The 21,255-nt window shown below is 53.0% G+C and overlaps 1 protein-coding gene across 4 annotated transcripts; it reads left to right on the forward strand.

Annotated features, from left to right (window-relative positions):
- Nucleotides 1–102: 102 nt before the first annotated feature.
- FPGS (folylpolyglutamate synthase) lies at nucleotides 103–21,112 on the forward strand. Of its 4 annotated transcripts, none has more exons than XM_055351213.2 (15): nucleotides 103–1,798; nucleotides 11,293–11,421; nucleotides 11,507–11,560; nucleotides 11,644–11,708; nucleotides 14,003–14,117; nucleotides 14,240–14,317; nucleotides 14,452–14,513; nucleotides 14,617–14,719; nucleotides 15,265–15,342; nucleotides 15,590–15,737; nucleotides 15,831–15,920; nucleotides 16,717–16,867; nucleotides 17,064–17,139; nucleotides 17,975–18,041; nucleotides 20,246–21,112. In XM_055351213.2, the coding sequence occupies exons 1-15, from the start codon at nucleotides 1,682–1,684 to the stop codon at nucleotides 20,653–20,655; spliced, it is 1,743 nt and encodes a 580-aa protein (XP_055207188.1). In that variant the 5' UTR covers nucleotides 103–1,681; the 3' UTR covers nucleotides 20,656–21,112. The 4 variants fall into 4 exon arrangements, with proteins under 4 accessions (XP_055207188.1, XP_004048692.3, XP_055207189.1 ...); XM_004048644.5 differs by lacking the exon at nucleotides 103–1,798 and adding an exon at nucleotides 9,877–10,078; XM_055351214.2 differs by lacking the exon at nucleotides 103–1,798 and adding an exon at nucleotides 9,895–10,164.
- The last annotated feature ends 143 nt before the right edge of the window (nucleotides 21,113–21,255 follow it).

Below are 21,255 nucleotides of genomic sequence, written 5' to 3' on the forward strand. Positions count from 1 at the left end.
GGTTATGTTTCTCAGTGTTTCCTCATAGTTGGTTAACTAATACATTTGTTAATGCAGTTAAGCCATCTTTTCATTTTTTAACATTTTAAAAAATACATATATTTTTTAGAGATGGGGGTCTCGCTTTGTTGCCTAGGCTGATCTCCAGCTCCTCAGCTCAAGGGATCCTCCTGCCTTGGCCTCCCAAAGTGCTGGGATTATAGGTGTGAGCCACCAGGCCCAGCCAATTAAGCTGCATTTTAAAACAACCAAGACAGACCCTAAACCTTGGAGCTGCTGACCCAAGCTCATCCTCACCCCTCTTCCCCAGAGTCTACCCCAGGGAGGAACAGGGGCTGGCCAGTCAGGTGAGGGTTCTCTAGCTTTGGCCTCAAGCTCTGGTGTGACATGGGTGCTGTTTTCACCTGTGGAGGGAGGTATGTCACCTGGAATAAAGGCTCGCCAGAGGGCAGGGCCTTGTGGGGCTTTTACCATGTTCTCAGCACCTAGATAGTGCCTGGCACACATGAGTCTCTGGGATACAGTGGAGTGAGTGCAGTGAACAGATGGCCGAGGAGGCTGTGTAGATGGGAAAGGCCTTCGCCAGCTTGCGGGGATGAGCTCAGGCGGGGGACTGAGTTCTGTGTCCTGGCTTTTTGTTTGTTTTTTAAGAGCCTGGAGTCACATCCTGCCTTTTTTTTTTTTTTTAAAAGGAAAAATAGTTGTTTTATTCATTTGTACTTAAACCAGCCAAAGTAGTACTGATGTCATTATGATTCAGCAAATACAAGATCTCTTTCCACAAATATTAGGATAACAATCAAAATAGGGACTATAGTAAAACAGCCAAAAAGGGCTGAGGGAATCAAGTATGTTACAGTTTAACTCCACCTCGGTATAATTTTTATTTTATTATTTTTTTTTAAGACAGAGTCTGGCGCTGTCGCCCAGGCTGGATTGCAGTGACGTGATCTCGGCTCACTACAACCTCCTCCTCCTGGGGTCAAGTGATTTTCCTGCCTCAGCCTCCCGAATAGTTGGGATTACAGGTGCCTGCCACCCACTCCTGGCTACCTGGCTTCTTTTTGCCCAAGTGATTTGGTGAAACAAAGCCTCTTCCTCCAGCGGACTTGGACTCTTAAGTCAGGGGTGTCCTGTGTCCACGCTGTACTTTGTATACTCCTCTCCCTGGCCAGGATCTCACCCTGGCAGGGCAAGGGCAAAACGGGCCCTAACTGTAAGGTGGGTGGGCTGGGATAAGGAGGCCTGGAAGAGGCCAGATAAAGCCAGCCCCAAGGTCTGGAAGCCTCCCAAGCATAGCCCCCTCCCCTCCCACCCACCTGCCTGTCTGCGTGCTTACCTTTAACCTCCACCGAGTTGTTATTTAACTCGCGGTAAGGTTCTGACCAGTCCCATGCTCCACTCCAGAAACCCGCCAGGGAGGCTAAGTCCCTGGGCTGACCCTAGGATGAGGGCAGGAACCTATCAGGTAAAACCTTTCTCCCTGCACACTGGAAAGGCCAGAACTTCTGCCCCCAGTCCTGTCAGGGGAGGGGAGGCCTTGGCGTCTCCCAAATCACGTTCTCTGGGTCAACAAGCCTCACAGTTCTAGTTAAATCCTGGGCAGAGCTGGCTTGGCAGAGATGCCCACACCTGTGCGTCACTTCGTGCCCTACCCAGAAGGGGAGCAGGAAATGAAGGGATGAAAGATGCTGGGTCCCTGGCTGCCTCTTTGCCCATGGCTGAGAAGTTCTGGTGGGAAGGAACCATGGAGGGCCCATCCGGATATCCTTCCTCAGCTAAAACTGCTTCCTTCCAGGTAGGAGAACCCGGTGACCAAGCAGGTGGCCTTTCCTGTCTAAGCCTCAGTTTCTTGGGGGCGATGCTGCTAGCCCCTCACAGAGCTCAGCGCAGCACCCAGCATGCTTGGAGGGTGAGAACAAATTGAAAAAAAATCCCACATTTTTTTCCTCTGAAAATTTTCGTAAGATGGCCAGGCGCGGTGGCTCATGTCTGTAATCCCAGCTCTTGGGGAGGCCAAGGCTGGTGGATTATGAGGTCAGGAGTTCGAGACCAGCCTGGCTAAGATGACGAAGCCCCGTCTCTACTAAAAATACAAAAATTAGCCGGGTGTGATGGTGGGCACCTGTAGTCCCAGTTAATTGGGAGGCTGAGGCAGGAGAATCGCTTGAACCCGGGAGGCAGAGGTTGCGGTGAGCCGGTATCACACCACTGCACTCCAGCCTGGGCAATAGAGCGAGACTCCGTCTCAAAAAAAAAGAAAAACAACTGGGCATGATGGTGCATGTCTGTAATCCCAACCACTCTGGAGGCTGAGGCAGGAGAATCTCTTGAACCTGGGATGTGGAGGTTGCAGTGAGCCGAGATCAGGTCCCTGCGCTCCAGCCTGGGCAACAGAGTGAGACTCTGTCTCAAAAAAAAAAAAAAAAAAAGTCGGGCACGGTGGCTCACACTTGTAATCCCAGCACTTTGGGAGGCCAAGGTGGGTGGATCATGAGGTCAGGAGATCGAGACCATCCTGGCTAACATGGTAAAACCCCGTCTCTACTAAAAATACAAAAAAATAGCCGGGTGTGGTGGCGGGCGCCTGTAGTCCCAGCTACTCGGAGGCTGAGGCAGGAGAATGGCATGAACCCGGGAGGCAGAGCTTGCAGTGAGCTGAGATCACGCCACTGCACCCCAGCCTGGGCTACAGAGCGAGACTCCGTCTCAAAAAAAAAAAAAAAAATCCTCATCCTCCTAAAGAGGAGACTAGGGGTCAGACAGGATCAGAGAGGGAAGTGTCTTGCCCATGGTCACACAGCAGTTAGACAGCGGAGAGGGCCAGGGTGACCAGACAGGTGGTGGTAAGGTGCAAGGACCAACATTAAAGTCAGTAATCGGGGTTTGAATCGGCTTTGCCACGTCCATGTGCCTGCTGTATTCCTGGGTGAGTTGATTAACCTCTCTGAGCTTCCATTTTTCCACCTGTAAAATAGGGATCATCTGTAATTCACACAATTTTCATGAGATTCCAGGTGCCAAACACAGGGATAAGTGCTTAATAAGTGTTTATTTGTTTTGAGACAGCATCTTACTCTGTCACTCTGTTGCCCAGGCTGTAGCGCAGTGGCGCCATCTTGGCTCACTGCAACCTCCGCCTCCCTGGTTCAAGGGATTCGCCTGCTTCAGCCTCCCAAGTAGTGGGACTACCGGAGTGTGTCACCAGGCCCAACTAATTTTTGTAATTTTAGTAGAGATGCGGTTTCACTGTTGTGGCCGGGCTGGTCTGAAACTCCTGGCCTCAAGTGACTGACCCACCGTGGCTTCCCAAAGTGCTGGGATTACAGGCGTGAGCCACTGCTCCCAGCCGAGTGCCTACTTAATAAATGTTAACAAGAAAAACCCACCCCAAAAAAGGAAAGAGGACGAACACAAGGCAAGGGTGTTTCAGCAGAGGCAAACATCGTGAGCAAAAGCTTGCAGGTGGGAGAGGCCAAGGCCAATTGCTGAAGTCCTTGCCAGCTGGCAGGGACTGTGCCCTGTAAGTGGGGGATGAGTCCAGAGGCAGGCAGGGACCAGGCCACAGTGAGCTTGTGGGTTTTATTAATCCCGAGTGGATAGTGGATGACGGGGCAGGAGAGAGTGTAGTATCCCAGGCAGATCTGAGTTTAGAAAGACCTGACCCACTCTGTCTGTCTCTCTCTCAGCCTTAGCCTGCCACTCTACAGTGGTTACAATCTGACCTGATCAGGGTTTGTAAATCTGTATATTCCTTTGTGAATTTCTTTATTTGCTGCCCTCTCACCCCCAGAACTGGGTGCTCTGTGAGCAGTACCTTGTCTTCTGTTCTCCACAGTGACCCCAGCATCTAGCCCAGGCTCTGGCAGAGATAATTTCTTCCAATGAATAAGTGAATGAATGACATCGTTTCCCTGTGGGAAGGTGGGGGTTGAGGCAGAGTTCCTCAGTCTGCTCCTACCCCAGCCCCTCCTTCCGTCCACACGCACCTGCAGATCTGCCCGCATGTTTGGGCACTGGCCCACTTACTGGTTCCCCTGCCCCCTTTGTTTTCTCTTCTATTGTTCTTCCTGGAGAGAGAGAACGCAGTGCCTTCATGGTCACCAAAAGGCCAACGGCGATTCCCTCTCCAGCTGCATGATGAAGATCCCTTTGATTTTTCCCTTTACACTTTCTTCTAGTTCCTTCTATAAATATTTGTGGCTTTTCAAGTAAAAAGCCACAAAGGAGGTGAGTGGGCTGTAAAGGAAACAAAACAGCTTTTTTTTTTTTTTTTTTTGAGAGGAGTCTCACTCTGTCGGCCAGGCTGAAGTGCAGTGGCGCAATCTGGGCTCACTGCAACCTCTGCCTCCCGGGTTTAAGTGATTCTCCTGCCTCAGCCTCCCTAGTAGCTGGGATTACAAGCACGGACCACCATGCCTGGCTAATTTTTGTATTTTTAGTAGAGATGGGGTTTCACCATGTTGGTCAGGCTGGTCTTGAACTCCTCACCTCATGATCCGCCTGCCTCAACCTCCCAAAGAGCTGGGATTGCAGGTGTGAGCCACTGCGCCCAGCCAGCTTTTTTTTTTTTTTTTTTTTTTTTTTCTTTTTTTGAGATGGAGTCTTGCTGTCCCTCACTTTGGAGTGCAGTGGTGCGATCTTGGCTCACTGCAGCCTCCACCTCCCAGGTTCAAATGATTCTTCTGCCTCAGCCTCCCAAGTAACTGGGATTACAGGCAGGTGCCATCACACCTGGCTAACTTGTATTTTTAGTAGAGACAGGGTTTCACCATGTTGACAGATTTTGAACCTGAGGTGATCCACCCGCCTCAGCCTCCCAAAGTACTGTGATTACAGGCAAGAGGCACTGTGCGCGGCCACAAACGGCTGTTAAACACAAAAAAAGTGTTCAGCCTCCTTCACGATAAATGTAAATGATAACTACTCAGAGAATCCATTTTTCCACCTTACGATTGGCAAGGATCAAAGCTGGCTGTGTTGCTGAAGATGTGAGGAAATGCTGGCTCATGCACTGCTGAAGTCGGGGAAACTTGTACCCCTCTGGGGGACAATGTGGCCATGTGTATAAAAATGTCAGCTGGGCGCAGTGGCTCATGCCTGTAATCCCAGCACTTTGGGAGGCCGAGGCGGGTGGATCACAAGGTCAGGAGTTTGAGATCAGCCTGCCCAACATGGTGAAACCCCGTCTCTACTAAAAATACAAAAATTAGCCGGGCGTGCTGACGCACACCTGTAATCCCAACTACTCGAGAGGCTGAGGCAGGAGAATTGCTTGAACCTGGGAGGTGGAGGTTGCAGTGAGCCGAGATGGCACCACTGCACTTTGGCCTGGGTGACAGAGTGAGACTCTGTCTCAGAAAAAAAAAAAAAAAAAAAAAAAAAATGTCAAGTGCAGGTCACCTTTGACCCAGCAATTGCACTTCTTGGAATTTATCCATGAAATAACCCACACAAGGAAGAAATGATGAAGGTAAAATGTTACCCACTGTAGCTTGGGTAAAATATTATCCATTGCTTGTGATAGCAAAATACTGGAAACAACCCAAATGTCCATCAATAGGCAACTGGCTGAATACACAGTAGTACTTCCACACCATGGAGTACTACACAGCTTCAAAACAAATTAGCCAACGGAGTGGCCCTTATGTACCGACACAGCCCAGAATAGGGCCCTGGTTAAAAAGGGACATGGAGAAAGTACAAGGCAGGCTTGCCTTACAGTCTGCTGCTATCTGTGGGTATAAAAGGGAAATCAATATATATTTGTATTTGCTTGTAAATGCATAACATTATCTCTGGAAAGGTGACAAGAAACTGATAACATTGACTGCTTTGAGGGAGGAGGATTAGGGTGCTGGAATCTGGGCTCCCAGAGAGGGAGGCTTTTTGCTGTACACAGTTTTGACCCTTTAACTATTTGTTGTTTTTTGTTTGTTTTGAGACAGAGTCTTGCTCTTTCACCCAGGCTGGAGTGCAGTGGCACAATCTTGGCTCACTGCAATCTTCGCTTCCCAGGTTCAGGTGATTCCTGTGCCTCAGCCTCCGAAGTAGCTGGGATTACAGGTGCACATCACCAAGCTTGGCTAATTTTTGTATTTTTAGTAAAGACGGGGTTTCATCATGTTGCCCAGGCTGGTCTCAAACTCTTGACCTCAAGTGATCCACCCACCTTGGCCTCCCAAAGTGCTAGGATTATAGGCATGAGCCACCAGGCCCAGCCAGTCTTTGAACTATTTGAATGATATATTATCCAAAAAATACCAGAATTTAAAAAGAAAACATAAGAAAAAGTATTTTTTCCAGCAATGTGGACAAGCTTTCCACCTTACACCACAGGAGGGAGTCCGGTCCGGCTCTGGGATCTCATTCTTGGAGGAATGGCTTAGATAAGCACCTATGCCACCTCCTACAGATGAGTCCACTGAGGCCACCAATAGTAGATCTGGAAAAAATACTTGCCCTACAGAGGACAGAAACTGAGGGATAATATCAGTACTACACAAAGTGCCTTTTTTTTTTTTAACTTTTTAAACATTTGATTTATTTATTTAAAAAGATGGGGGTCTCGCTATGTCACCCAGGCTGGAGTACAGTGGTGCTATCATAGCTCACTGCAGCGTCGAACTCCTGGGCTCAAATTATCCTCCTTGGCCGGGCGCAGTAGCTCACGCCTGTAATCCCAGCACTTTGGGAGGCTGAGGCGGGTGGGTCACCTGAGGTCAGGAGTTTGAGACCAGCCTGCCTAACATGGTGAAATCCCATCTCTATTAAAAATACAAAAATTAGCTGGGCATGGTGGCACATGCCTGTAGTCCCAGCTACTTGGGAGGCTGAGGCAGGAGAATTGCTTGAACCCAGGAGGCGGATGTTGCAGTGAGCCGAGATTGCACCACTGCACTTCAGCCTGGGCAACAGAGTGAGACTGTCTCAAAAAAAGAAAAAAAAATCCTCCTGCCTCAGCCTCCAAATAAGTGGGACCACAGATGTGCACCAGCATGCCCAGCAATTTTTGCTTTTTGTAGAGAAGGGGGTTTCACCATGTTGCCCAGGCTGATCTAGAACTCTAGGCTTCAAGCAATCTTCCCGCCTCAGTCTTCCAAAGTGCTAGGATTACAGGTGTGAGCCACTGCGCCCAGCCCACAAAGGGCTATTATAACTGACATGAAAAAGCTAATCAGACATTAGAAAAATGGGCCAAGGATGGGTTAGGCAGTTCACTGAAATAAATGCATGGGAAGATACTCAAGTTCACTGCAGCAGGGGAATGACAGAAACACTGAGATGGTTCTCTGCACCCTGTGGTCTGGGGGCATCCTGGGAGAGGGGTGCCTCCTTCACACACAGCTGCTGGGATGCCAAGACTACAGCAGCATTGGGGAAAAGGATTGCAAACATCCCTGGACCCAACCCGACCCCTCCATGCAATCCAACTCACAGAAATCAAGCCCTTCGATGTAAACGCATATCCATAGCAGCAAAACACTGAAGGCAGAATGAATGCCCTTCCACAGGCGAATCCAGGATGCTCCTGGGAAGGCCATACGGCCATTAAAGACGCTGAATTCACAGTGTCCCTGGGGAGACAGGGAAGGAGGCGCAGAGGCTAAGAATAAGGACTCTGGGGCCAGACGTCAAATCTTGGTTTTGTGACTTGAGCATATGCTTTTATTCCTTTGGGCCTATATGATAATATTAGTACCTATTTCATGGGTTTGTGATGAAGATTAAATGAGCAACTGTGTCAGAAGTGTTTATAGCAGTGTCTGAATCTAGAAAGGTACTACTTAAAGTGTTTGCTGGGCGTGGTGGCTCAAGCATGTAATCCCAGCACTTTGGGAGGCCGAGGCAGGTGGATCACCTGAGGTCAGGGGTTCAAGACCAGACTGGCCAACATGGTGAAACCCCGTCTCTACTAAAAATACAAAAATTAGCCGGGTGTGATGGCACACACCTGTAGTCCCAGCTACTTGGGAGGCTGAGGCAGGAGAATTGCTTAAACCTGGGAGGTGTAGGTTGCAGTGAGCCAAGATGGCGCCACTGCACTCCAGCCTGGGTGACACAGCAAAACTCCATCTCAAAAAAAAAAAAAAGTGTTTGCTAAGTAAATGTCTTAAAAAAATAATAAGCTTGTCATTGAGTAAGAAAGTTAAGTTGCAGCCAGGCATGGTGACTCATGCCAGTGATTCCAGCACTTTGGTAGGCCCAGGTGAGAGGATTGCTTGAGGGCAGGAGTTTAAGGCTGCAGTGAGCTATGATTGTGCCACTGCACTCCAGCTTGAGTTATAGATTGGGACCCTGTCTCTAAAAATAAACATTTTTGAAAAGCTAAGATGCAAAAATATTGTCACCTGCATTGGCAAGACCCTATAGATGTCTAGGTGTGTCTGGTTTCATGAGCAAAGAAAACTATGGGACACATACTTAGTCGTCAACAGGATTGCCAGAGGAGGAATTGTGTGTGTGTGTGTATGGGGGGAGGGGGAAGGGAGTAAGCAAAATAAAAATATTTAAAGCCTCATGATGATGATGATGATGATTATTATTATTATTTTCGAGACAAAGTCTTGCTCTGTCACCCAGGCTGGAGTGCAGTGGTGTGATCTCAGCTTACTGAAACCTCTGCCTCCTGGATTCAAGCAATTCCCCTGCCTCAGCCTCCCGAGTAGCTGGGATTACAGGCGCCTGCTACCACACCCGGCTAATTTTTGTATTTTTAGTAGAGATGGAGTTTCACCATCTTGGCCAGGCTGGTCTCGAAGTCCTTACCTCATGATCCACCCACTGCGGCCTCCCAAAGTGCTGGGATTACAGGCTCCTGCTACCACACCGGCTAATTTTTGTATTTTTAGTAGAGATGGAGTTTCACCATCTTGGCCAGGCTGGTCTCGAACTCCTTACCTCATGATCCACCCGCTGCGGCCTCCCAAAGTGTTGGGATTACAAGGCGTGAGCCACTGCGTCCAGTCTCTTGATTATTTTTATGCAGTCATTAAACTATATACATGCATATGTATAGAGAAAGTTTCAATGACTAAAAATAAGGAAACCAAGAAAGAACTTCTCTATCTGCCATGGGGCCAGGGTCGGGGCACCCCAGCAGTGTGTGAAGAGCAGAAGTCCAGCCAATGACAGACTCTTCCCAAAACATCACTTGCTTATTTCGAAATCAAACAATTTCTCATAAATATTTTCTCCCAATGCTGGGAAGAGGGAGAGGGGAAGGAGGTACGGAAACTCCATCAATCATTTGAAGGGCTGCCTTTTATCAGACTGATTTTCCGTAGTGGGTTGTTTGCAACTTCCTCCTCCCCATTTCTGGGCCTCAGCTGTCAAAAGGATTTCACCATGCAACTTTTTCATGCTAGCAGTTGGGGCCAAGAAGCTAATAGATGGGAAAAAGCTCTGAAAACCCCAGGACGACAAATAGGTGTCCTCCTCACAGAAAAGAAGTATTACTGCCCCACCATCCCCAGGTGGCCCTCAAATCCGTTCTCTAAACGGCAGCAGCTGTTTAGAGGTGTCCACCAGGTGTCCGCAGCTTTGTCATCCTATCCCTGTTCGGGGCAGAGACTGAGGGCTGCTGACCCGGACCGGCTATTTTGGGACGTGCTGCGGGGGGCCTTGGGAGGTTGGTGACGAAAGGAGTGCGTGCCCGCTAAGGGAGGGGACGCCCCGGAGCGTGCCACTCATAAACCTGGTCCCGAGGCCTGCCCCTCACCAGGATGGTGCACGCGGGAGGGGCGGCTTTTTAGTGGCGCAAGGGGGCTGGTCGGGGGTAGTTTGGGGCGGTGCTGATTGATGGCGGGCGGGGCGGGGCGGGGCGGTGCTGATTGGCGGGGGGGGCGGGGTGAGGCGGCGCTGCGCTGATTGGCTGGGGGCGGGGCGGGGCGGGGCGTCTCCCGCCCGGGCCTAGAGCGCTGCCGTGGGCGCCGGGACTATGTCGCGGGCGCGGAGCCGCCTGCGCGCCGCTCTGTTGCTGGCAGCGGCGTCTGCGCGCGGCGTAACGACCCAGGTCGCGGCGCGGCGGGGCTTGAGCGCGTGGCCGGTGCCGCAGGAGCCCAGCATGGAGTACCAGGTATCAGGCGAGCCAGCGGGCCTGGGCGCGACGACACGTGGGCCTGCGCTGAGCCGCAGAACATCCGGGCTCCGCTAGCCGAGAGGGTATCGGGAGCCCTGGACTGGGGGACTCGGGGGGCGGAACATCCTGGAGGCTGGGGGTGGGGACAGGGACCAGGAAGTTGGGCCCGGGCCGCCGGGGCTGGGAATTGGGAGACTATAGCGTCCCCGCCCCGGGTTGGGAAGTGGGAAGGGGCACAGGAGCTAGGATCCAGAAGCCCAGAGGCTCAGCGGTGCTTCTGGAGTTCCAGTGATCCCGGAGTCTGAACCGGCAGTGAGAGTGGGGAAAGAGGGTAGGGAAGAGACTCAGGAATTCAGGCTTGAAAGATCCAGGAGTATTGAACTGGGGGTGGGCTGTCCAGGATTCAGAAGATTGGGGATCCAAGGGCCTGGATTTGGGGGAGAGGCAGGAATCAGGGGTAGTGGAGGGCCCCAGAACCTGGAAAACAGAAAATGTCCGCGGGCGCTGTGTCAAGAGCCGGTTGCCCTAGACCAGACCCTGATGCCAGTGAGGCGGGTGGCACTGGTTTGATGAGGGTGGGGCCTCCAACCAGCCTTGAGGTCCTGAGGGTGGGAGGCACGGAATATGAGGCCTAAGGGGAATGAAATAGCACCCCCACTCCCACTTCCATTGTGAACCCTCCTGAAGCCGTACCTACCTGCTTTCCTGGCTGAGTGACCCCTGGCACACCCCTCCTCCCTCTGAGTTGCTCCTCTGTGGGTTGGAATGTGGAACCCCAGAGTCATGAGGGTTGGGGTGGAGCTTCGGGGAACTCCAGAATTCGAATACCCCAACCTTCTGTAGTTCTGGCCCCGCTCTGGCAGGGAGCAATATAGCAATGGACCCCATTGGAGAGAATGAGGGCAAAGGCCCAGGAGTGAAGTCGGGGGAGCCTGGGCAGGAAGCAAGGCTAGCCCGTTAGTCATGCCACCTTCTTTGTGTAGCACTCCCTGGGTGGGGCTGAACTGCCCCAGACTCCCATTTTTGCCAGAGCTGGAAAGATGCCATACTCTCTGTTGCTTAACCTACAGGCTAGGCTAACAGTGCTGGCATGGCAGGCAGGCCTGGTACTGGCCTTGTTGCCCTGGCTTGGCCACTGGTCTGCTGGCTGTCTCTGTGCCTGTGGACCCTGAGTGAGCCTTAACCTGCTATCTGGGCACTGTGGTTGCCAGGATGCCGTGCGCATGCTCAATACCCTGCAGACCAATGCCGGCTACCTGGAGCAGGTGAAGCGCCAGCGGGGTGACCCTCAGACACAGCTGGAAGCCATGGAACTGTACCTGGCACGGAGTGGGCTGCAGGTAAGGTAGAGAGGGCCTGTGACCACCTCCCACCCCCATTTGTGATTCCCCTAGCTGAGGCAGGGACCTTGTCTGTCTGTCCCAGGTGGAGGACTTGGACCGGCTGAACATCATCCACGTCACTGGGACGAAGGGGAAGGTGAGGGGCAGGACCCTGGGGTAGGGGGTCTATTAAGTGGCTGGTGGAGTAGAGCCTGCCCAGACAATCCCTTTTCTTTCAAGGGCTCCACCTGTGCCTTCACGGAATGTATCCTCCGAAGCTATGGCCTGAAGACGGGATTCTTTAGGTACTGGCTTGTGGGGGGATGTGGTGTCTCTGTCCCAATGGACCATGGGGGGCTATGGAACCAGCCAGTGCTTCAGGACCAGGGTCACCCCCAGGAGGTCAGCTGCATGTCTCTCTGCCCAGTGTTTACTCGTTCAATAAACATTCAGTTAGCACTTACCATATTGGCCCATGTTTATGGCAACCTTTAATTTTTTTTTTTTTTTTTTTTTTGAGACTGAGTCTCACTCTATCGCCCAGGCTGGAGTACAATGGCACGATCTTGGCTCACTGCAACCCCCGCCTGCCAGGTTCAAGCAATTCTCCTGCTTCAGCCTCCCTAGTAGCTCGGATTACAGGCACCTGCCACCACACCAGGCTAATTTTTGTATTTTTAGTAGAGATGGGGTTTCACCATGTTGGCCAGGCTGATCTCGAACTCCTGACCTCAAGTGATCCGCCCACCTCGGCCTCCTAAAGTGCTGGGATTACAGGTGTGAGCCACGGTACCTGGCCTTAATTTTCATAATAAAAAAAAATTGGGGAAGGGGCAGCAACTTTAATGTATAAACTAAATATGTAGCAGGAGGTCCAGTGTGGTGGCTCATGCCTATAATCCCAGCACTTTGGGCAGCTGACATGGAGGATCACCTGAGTCCGGGGAGGTCAAGGCTGCAGTTAGCAGTGATCATGCCATTGCACTTCAGCCTGGGCGACAGAGCAAACTGCTGTCTTGAAAAAAAAAAAGAAAATTACATAGCTGGAATAGTCAGATGGTCAGATGTCTCTTTAATAACTTAAAGTCCAGGTTGAGTGTGGTGGCTCACAACTGTAATCCTAGCACTTTGGGAGGCCAAGGTTGGAGGATCACTGGAGCTCAGGAGTTTGAGACCAGCCTGGGCAACATAGTGAGACTTCATCTCTATTAAAAAAAAAAAAAATGAAAAGAAAAAATTTTAAAGTCCATATATAGCTTCAAAATCACATAGAGATATTTATCAATTAGTATGTCTTTAGAGTAAGGAGAAAATTGCCTTGCAAGGGCTTAAACGATAAGGGTGGCTTGTGCCATCCACGTTAAGGTCTCCTAGGCGGGCTGCAGATAGGAGCCCTTCTGCTTGGCCAGTCTCCGCTGTGGCTTTGCCCTGGGGCAGCGCCCCCTCTTGGTCTCACTTGTCTAGACTTACACAAGAGGATGGCCAGGTGGAACCGGGATCACTCTTCCTGTGCCACGCATGTCTTCTAAGCCCATCACCACGAACTTCTGAAATCAGCTGCCTAAGGTCATTTCAAGCCGATATGTTTTCCCTAAACAGTTCTTGTTCAAATAAAGAGATGGAGAGGAGGACTTACTACCTGAGTAGCTTTGAGGATTGAAACATAAGGCACCAACCTGTCTTCTAAAATCACTTTTTGGGCCAGGCGTGGTGGCTCATGCCTGTAATCCCAGCACTTTGGGAGGCCGAGGCAGGCAGATCACTTGAGGCCAGGAGTTCAAGAGCAGCCTGGCCAACATGGCGAAACCCTATCTCTACTAAAAATACAAAAAAATTGGCTGGGCACGGTGGCTCATGCCTGTAATCCCAGCACTTTGGGAGGCTGAGGTGGGTGGATCACCAGAGGTCAGGAGTTCAAGACCAGCCTGGCTAACATGGCGTAACTCTGTCTCTACTAAAAATACAAGAATCAGCGAGGCATGGTGGTGTGTGCCTGTAGTCCCAGCTACTTGGGAGGCCGAGGCATGAGAAACGCTTGGACCTGGGAGGCAGAGGTTGCAGTGAGCCAAGATTGCACCACTGCACTCCAGCCTAGGCGACAGAGCAAGACCCTGTCTCAAAAATAAATAAATAAAAACTACAATCATTTTTGGGATAAAAACCTAGCCTTCAACTTGGGCCCACATGGCCTTGAGGGCCAGCCCAGGGCTGCAGCTTGAACATTGCTTGTGGGCTTTGTCTCTGAGAGCTGTAAGACAGATGACATTGTGGGACAGATGTCAGCAGAGTGACTGATGGGTATGGGACTGTTGGAGCCCATAGAATGTGCAAGACCAGCCTGGGTGAGGGTCCAAAGGAGGAGGAGCTGTCTTAGTTGAGACCAACGTGGTGAATAGGGTGAGTCAGGTGCAGAGGCCTGGAGATAGAAGAGGGGGAGGACGGGGGTGCTACAGATAGTCCGGGGGGATGGGGCACCAGGAACAAACCGAGGGACACAGGAGAGGTGAGGCACGGAGGCCAGTAGCATCAGCCCCTGCAGGGTGGGGGAAGGCCAGGACGCTCGGGAAGGGAGTCCTGATGACCCCAGCTGTCCCGGCAGCTCTCCTCACCTGGTGCAGGTTCGGGAGCGGATCCGCATCAATGGGCAGCCCATCAGTCCTGAGCTCTTCACCAAGTACTTCTGGCGCCTCTACCACCGGCTGGAGGAGACCAAGGTGCCCCATGCAGGAGGGCTGGCGGGTGGGTGTGGTTGGGGGGTGCTACGTGTTCCAGCACCCCATCTCCCCAGAGAAGGGGCTGCATGGGCTCTGGGCCCTGACATGTCCCTGTGCCACAGGATGGCAGCTGTGTCTCCATGCCCCCCTACTTCCGCTTCCTGACACTCATGGCCTTCCACGTCTTCCTCCAAGAGAAGGTGTGTGCCCTCTCCCTAGAACCCTGCATCTGAGGCCTTGGGAACGGGAACCTCAGCAGGCCTGGGGGCTCCCTGCTTCCATGCGGCCTCTGGGCACCCTCATATCCCCTGCCATGCCCTCTGGTCTTTGACAGGTGGACCTGGCAGTGGTGGAGGTGGGCATTGGCGGGGCTTATGACTGCACTAACATCATCAGGTGAGCGCAGTTGCTTGGGACAAGGGGTGGCAGCCAGGAGCACAGCCTCACCTGCCGCCTGGTGGCTCAGGGCAGGGCCTCATGGCCTTTTCCTTCCCTGCAGGAAGCCTGTGGTGTGCGGAGTCTCCTCTCTTGGCATCGACCACACCAGCCTCCTGGGGGATACGGTGGAGAAGATCGCATGGCAGAAAGGGGGCATCTTTAAGGTGACCAGGCAGACTGGGGGAAGGGAGAGACATGGAAGGCCTGGGAGTCTACGTTTTCATCCTGGCTTCACTGTGTGACTGGAACAAGTTGAGTCTCCTCTCCAGACTATTTCCCCATTGAAACGTGAGGGATGGCTGGGCATGGTGGCTTATATGCTTGCAATCCCAGCATTTCAGGAGGTCGAGGTGAGAGGATCACCTGAGATCCGGAGTTTGAGACCAGCCTGACCAATATGGGGAAACTCTGTCTCTACTAAAAATACAAAAATTAGCCAGGTGTGGTGGTGTACGCCTGTAGTTCCAGCTACTTGGGAGACTGAGGCAGGAGAATCACTCGAACCCGGGAGGCAGATGTTGCAGTGAGCCGAGATTGCGCCACAGCACTCCAGCCTGGGTGACAGAGTGAGACTTCATCTCGAAAAAGAAAAGAAAAGAAACATGAGGGATAAGAGACAGTGGTAGCCCAGACCCAGGGATGTGGGGGCCAGAGATAGGAGTGTGGAGGATGCTAGGTAGCCCTTTCTCTCTCCTTCTTCCCTCCACAGCAAGGTGTCCCTGCCTTCACTGTGCTCCAACCTGAAGGTCCCCTGGCAGTGCTGAGGGACCGAGCCCAGCAGATCTCAGTAAGTCTGATTGGAATGGGGCAGCGGCGGGGTGGGCGTGTGTCCCTCCTGTTTGAGGAGGCACTGCATCCTCTGGGGCCTCAGTTTGCTCATCTGTGCAGTGAGGATGCTGGGCCAGCTGCCGGGCCTGCTGGAACACATCTCAGTTCTGGGAGCAGCGCTTGGTGGCTGGGGGGAGGGGAGAGATGCAAGGGCTGACGTGGTCAGGGAGGGCCTCTGCTGACCCGCTCCTGCCTGTCTCCCCCAGTGTCCTCTATACCTGTGTCCGATGCTGGAGGCCCTCGAGGAAGGGGGGCCGCCGCTGACCCTGGGCCTGGAGGGGGAGCACCAGCGGTCCAACGCCGCCTTGGCCTTGCAGCTGGCCCACTGCTGGCTGCAGCGGCAGGACCGCCATGGTGAGTGGGCAGCTGAGTGGGCAGGCAGGTGGGTGGACCTGTGGAGCCTGCCTAGGAGGGTCCCGGACACACTTGGTCTCACACACCCCGCAGGTGCTGGGGAGCCAAAGGCATCCAGGCCAGGGCTCCTGTGGCAGCTGCCCCTGGCACCCGTGTTCCAGCCCACATCCCACATGCGGCTCGGTGAGTTAGACCTTCCTGCCCAGCTGGGACCACTGCGTGTGTCTGTGCCCGTTCAGATTTTTTTTTTTTTTTTTTTTTTGGTTTTCTGTTTGGGAGATAAGAGACAATTTGAAGTGGCGCTTAAGAGAAAGGACTCTGATGTCAGCAAACCTCCCTGACCTTGAGCTCATGAACTCTTTCTGAGCCTGTTTTCTCATCTGCCAAAGTAGATGATGATATGAGCCACTGCCAAGGGCTGTGGTGGGGATTCGTTGAGGTGACATCACTAAGGTGCTGAGTGCAGAGCCTGGCCAATGTGGGATAAAGTGCCAGCCAGTGGTAGCTGCTGTCACTGTCACTATCATCATCATCAGACCCTGAGGTTCTGGAGGATGGTGATCCAGTCATCTGCTTCTTGCCTCCCCCAAAGCTTTCAGCACCCAGCAGGTGCTCATGCTGTTAAGCCCCTTCAGCAAATGGTGGGCCCGCTGTGTGCCACGCCTGTTGTCAAGGGCAAGTGACAAGGTCCTGGAGACAAACCGACCTCGCATCACATCCCGGCCCCAGCTAAGGGCTCTCAGGCTGTCAAACGGGAATAGCAGGCCCTTTCAGGGTTGCCTGAAAGATTCCACCAGATGAGACAGCCGAAAAGCCCAAGCCATTGACTGGTGCTAGTAAAAAGTTCCTGGGCTGCCGGGGTCCTGAGTGTTGAGGGCGGGCGCAGCCTGCAGGGGAGAACGAGCTCAGGAGTGTGTGTGCGGAATTGAGGACGAGGGTGGGAGAGGGCCTGGAGGACTGCCTTGCTGCCCTCCCCCAGGGCTTCGGAACACGGAGTGGCCGGGCCGGACGCAGGTGCTGCGGCGCGGGCCCCTCACCTGGTACCTGGACGGTGCGCACACCGCCAGCAGCGTGCAGGCCTGCGTGCGCTGGTTCCGCCAGGCGCTGCAGGGCCGCGAGAGGCCGAGCGGGTGAGGGGCGGGGCTGGGGGTGGGGCCGGGGCTGGCCCACGGGGAGGGGCGGGATCTTGGGGAAGGGCGGGGCGGGGTCGTGGGGAAGGGCGGGGGCGGGCCCACGGAGAGGGGCGGGGTCGTGGGCGGGGACGGGATTGGGACCGCAGGGAGAACGGGCGGTGCCCTTTGACCCAGCTCCTCACCCCTGTCGCAGTGGCCCCGAGGTTCGAGTCTTGCTCTTCAATGCTACCGGGGACCGGGACCCGGCGGCCCTGCTGAAGCTGCTGCAGGTGAGGGGCCAACTTGGGGATGGGCGGCAGGCAGTCCTGAAGCCCTGGGTCTGGCGGTGTAACCCTGGGGGGTGCCAATCCCCTCCTCCTTGAGTTGTATTGAGGATTAGATGTGACAAGGTGCCTGTGCTGGTTCCGCCAGGTGCTGCAGGGCCGTGGGGAGGCCAGTCATAGGTCATTACTCATATTCCCGCGTGTCTAGACTCAAGTCCAGGCTTAGGAGGGCCAGATCGTGGCTAAAGGTATAGACTCTGGACTCGCTTGTCATGCCCCTTTAGGCACTAGCATATCACCCTGGACGAGAAGTGGCATTTCCCTGAGCCTCAGTTTGCCTCTCCATAAAATGGGGTTGCTGCTAAGGGTAGCTGCTTCTCAAGTTTGGTTGAAGGAGTCATTGGGCCTTTCTCTGCTTGGGGAAACTGAGGCTGCCCAAGCTGTCAGGGCTGAAGTGGCCCCTAGGTATCATCTCCCATTTCACAGACCAGGAGGCTGAGGCTGTATCCAGAACCTCTCCCATTTACCCACAACCTTTTTCCAGCCTGGATTTGGGGCCCCCTCACTATCTGAGTGACCTTCAGCAAGTCCCCTTGACCTGTGGCCACTGTTCCCCTGTCTGTACAGTAGGTTGGGGCTTCGCTGCTCAGGCCACAGGCCAGGCAGGGTATACTGAGGCAGACGGGGGCAGGGTGCTGAAGTACCTTGGCTAGGTTTATACAGCATCATTCTAGTTGTCAGGGAGGCTGCATCTCCAGAGATGTGGGTGCAGGGGGCCATATGGAAGTTGGTGGACATCCTTTCAGGGGTCTGACACCAAGTCTTTCCCTTGGCCTTCTAGCCCTGCCAGTTTGACTATGCCGTCTTCTGCCCTAACCTGACAGAAGTGTCATCCACAGGCAACGCAGGTGAGAGGTGACAGGCATGGCCCCTGGGGATGAGCAGGGGTCCCTGAGGTAGACAGTGGGGGTTTCCCAACTGGAGGTTTGGGGTAGGAAATAAATTTGTTTTACTGTATAAGAACACTTTAGTGTACGTATACTCTTTTATACACCAAAGTATACTTTATTTATTTAAAAAAATTTTTGGCTGGGCACGGTGGCTCACGCCTGTAATCCCAGCACTTTGGGAGGCCAAGGCGGGCAGATCACGAGGTCAGGAGATCGAGACCATCCTGGCTAACATAGTGAAACCCTGTCTCTACAAAAAAAAAAAAAATACAAAAAATTAGCCGGGCGTAGTGGCGGGTGTCTGTAGTCGCAGCTACTCAGGAGGCTGAGGCAGGAGAATGGCGTGAACTCGGGAGGCGGAGCTGGCAGTGAGCCGAGATCGCGCCACTGCACTCTAGCCTGGGCGACAGAGCAAGACTGTCCCAAAAAAAAAAAAAAAAAAATTAATTTTTGAGACAGAGTCTCACTCTGTCCCCCAGGCTGGAATATAGTGGCATAATCTCAGCTCACTGCAACCTCTGCCTCCTAGGTTCAAATGATTCTCATGTCTCAGCCACTGGAATAGCTGGGATTACAGGCATGTGCCAACATGCCCAGCTAATTTTTATATTTTTAGTAGAGACAGGGTTTCTCCATGTTGGCCAGGCTGGTGTCAAACTCCTGGCCTCAAATGATCCACCCACCTCAGCCTCCCAAAGTGCTGGGATTACAGTTGTGAGCCATGAGCCACCACGCCCAGCCAGCATTTTTTATTTTATATGAAATAGAGTAGAATAGAAAATACCAGTGTACATTGCACAGAGTAAGGGTAGGTCCTGTTTGGTGAAGATTATTCTGTTCCAGGCATATGTATAAGTGTGTGAGTACTGAGTTGCAATGTAAAATGTGTTTTTTTACTATGTATCATGTTAAAAAAGTTTGAAATAGTGTAAAAATTACAGATCCCAGGCTGGACTTGGTGGCTCACACCTATAATCCCAGCACTTTGGCAGGAGGATCGTTTGAGCTCAGGAGTTAAAAGCCAGACCTCATCTCTATAAAAAGAAATAGAAGAATTAGCCAGGTGTGGTGGTGTACACCTGTGGTTCTAGCTACTCAGGAGGCTGAAGTGGAAGGATCGCTTGAGCCTGGAAGGTGGAGGCTTCAGTGAGTCATGAAGTCGTGATTGCATCACTGCACTCCAGCCTGGGTGACAGAGCAAGACCCTGGACCCTCTCTTAAAAAAAAAAAAATCTCCAGTCCTCACATCAGTCTGGTTGGGGAGAGTTCTGGAATCTGCATTTTTTTTTTTTTTTTTTTTTTTTCTTGAGACAGTCTCATTCTGTCACTCAGGCTGCCCAGGCTGGAGTGCAGTGGTGCCATCTCGGCTCATTGCAACTTCTGCCTCCCAGGTTCAAATGATTCTCCTGCCTCAGCCTCAGGAGTAGCCGGGACTACAGGTGCGCGCCACTACACCCAGCTAATTTTTGGTTTTTGTTTGTTTATGAGATGGAGTCTTGCTCTGTCGCCCAGGCTGGAGTGCAATGGCTTGATCTCAGCTCACTGCAATCTCCACCTCCCGGGTTCAAGTGATACTCTTGCCTCAGCCTTCCAAGTATAGCTGGGATTATAGGCGTGTGCCACCACACCTGGCTAATTTTTGTCCGGCTAATTTTTGTGTGTTTTTTTTTTTTTTTTAGAGACGGGGTTTCACCATGTTGGCCAGGCTGATCTTGAACTCTTGACCTCAGGTGATCCGCCTGCCTCGGCCTCCCAAAGTGCTGGGATTACAAGTGTGAGCCACTGCACCCAGCCTGGAATCTGCGTTTTTAACCAGCATCCCCAGAAATAACTATGCTCACCTGGTGATGGTCCCCAGCTGGATGTACATTTTATAGATGGAGACAATGAGGCCAGAGTGGGGAAGGGGTGCCTAGTGGGCAAAAGCTTTGGAGTCAGACTGTCTGGCTCTGCCTCTCGTGACCTTGGTGAAGTCACTGAACCTGCCTGAGCCTCAGTTTCTTCATTGTGTCCATGGAGAAGACCACTAGCCGAGACTGCTGGCCTGATGATGTAAAGGGCTTGGTGCGAAGCAGGTGCTCACGGTGCACCCGCCCCTTTCTCCACCCCTGTCCCTTACTCCCTCTCTCCTTCGCTGATATGCCTTTCTCTGTGCCCCACAGACCAACAGAACTTCACAGTGACACTGGACCAGGTTCTGCTCCGCTGCCTGGAACACCAGCAGCACTGGAACCACCTGGATGAAGAGCAGGCCAGCCCGGACCTCTGGAGTGCCCCCAGCCCAGAGCCCGGTGGGTCCACATCCCTGCTTCTGGCGCCCCACCCACCCCACACCTGCAGTGCCAGCTCCCTCGTCTTCAGCTGCATTTCACATGCCTTGCAATGGATCAGCCAAGGCCGAGACCCCATCTTCCAGCCACCTAGTCCCCCAAAGGGCCTCCTCACCCACCCTGTGGCTTACAGTGGGGCCAGCATACTCCGTGAGGCTGCTGCCATCCATGTGCTAGTCACTGGCAGCCTGCACCTGGTGGGTGGTGTCCTGAAGCTGCTGGAGCCCGCACTGTCGCAGTAGCCAAGGCCCGGGGTTGGAGGTGGGAGCTTCCCACACCTGCCTGCGTTCTCCCCATGAACTTACATACTAGGTGCCTTTTGTTTTTGGTTTTCCTGGTTCTGTCTAGACTGGCCTAGGGACCAGGGCTCTGGGATGGGAGGCCGGGAGAGGATGTCTTTTTTAAGGCTCTGCCTTGGTCTCTCCTTCCTCCTGGCTGAGATAGCAGGGGGGGTTCCCCGGGTCTCTCACTGTTGCAGTGGCCTGGCCGTTCAGCCTGTCTCCCCCAACACCCCGCCTGCCTCCTGGCTCAGGCCCAGCTTATTGTGTGCGCTGCCTGGCCAGGCCCCGGGTCCTGCCATGTGCTGGGTGGTAGATTTCCTCCTCCCAGTGCCTTCTGGGAAGGGAGAGGGCCTCTGCCTGGGACACTGTGGGACAGAGGGTGGCTGGAGTGAATTAAAGCGTTTGTTTTTTAAAGAAATGGCAAAGCCTTCGACTGACCCTTGACCCCCTGCTCCCTCAGCAGAGACAGGGAGAGGGGCTGCTGGTGGTCAGGGACCTGCACTATGTAGAGGGAGCCTGGCTGTGTGGCCTGGGACAAGTCCCTCCCTCCCTGTGCACCTC

The sequence above is a fragment of the Gorilla gorilla genome, chromosome 13 (genome assembly GCF_029281585.2).
Source record: "Gorilla gorilla gorilla isolate KB3781 chromosome 13, NHGRI_mGorGor1-v2.1_pri, whole genome shotgun sequence".
NCBI classification, from domain to species: Eukaryota; Metazoa; Chordata; class Mammalia; order Primates; family Hominidae; genus Gorilla; species Gorilla gorilla.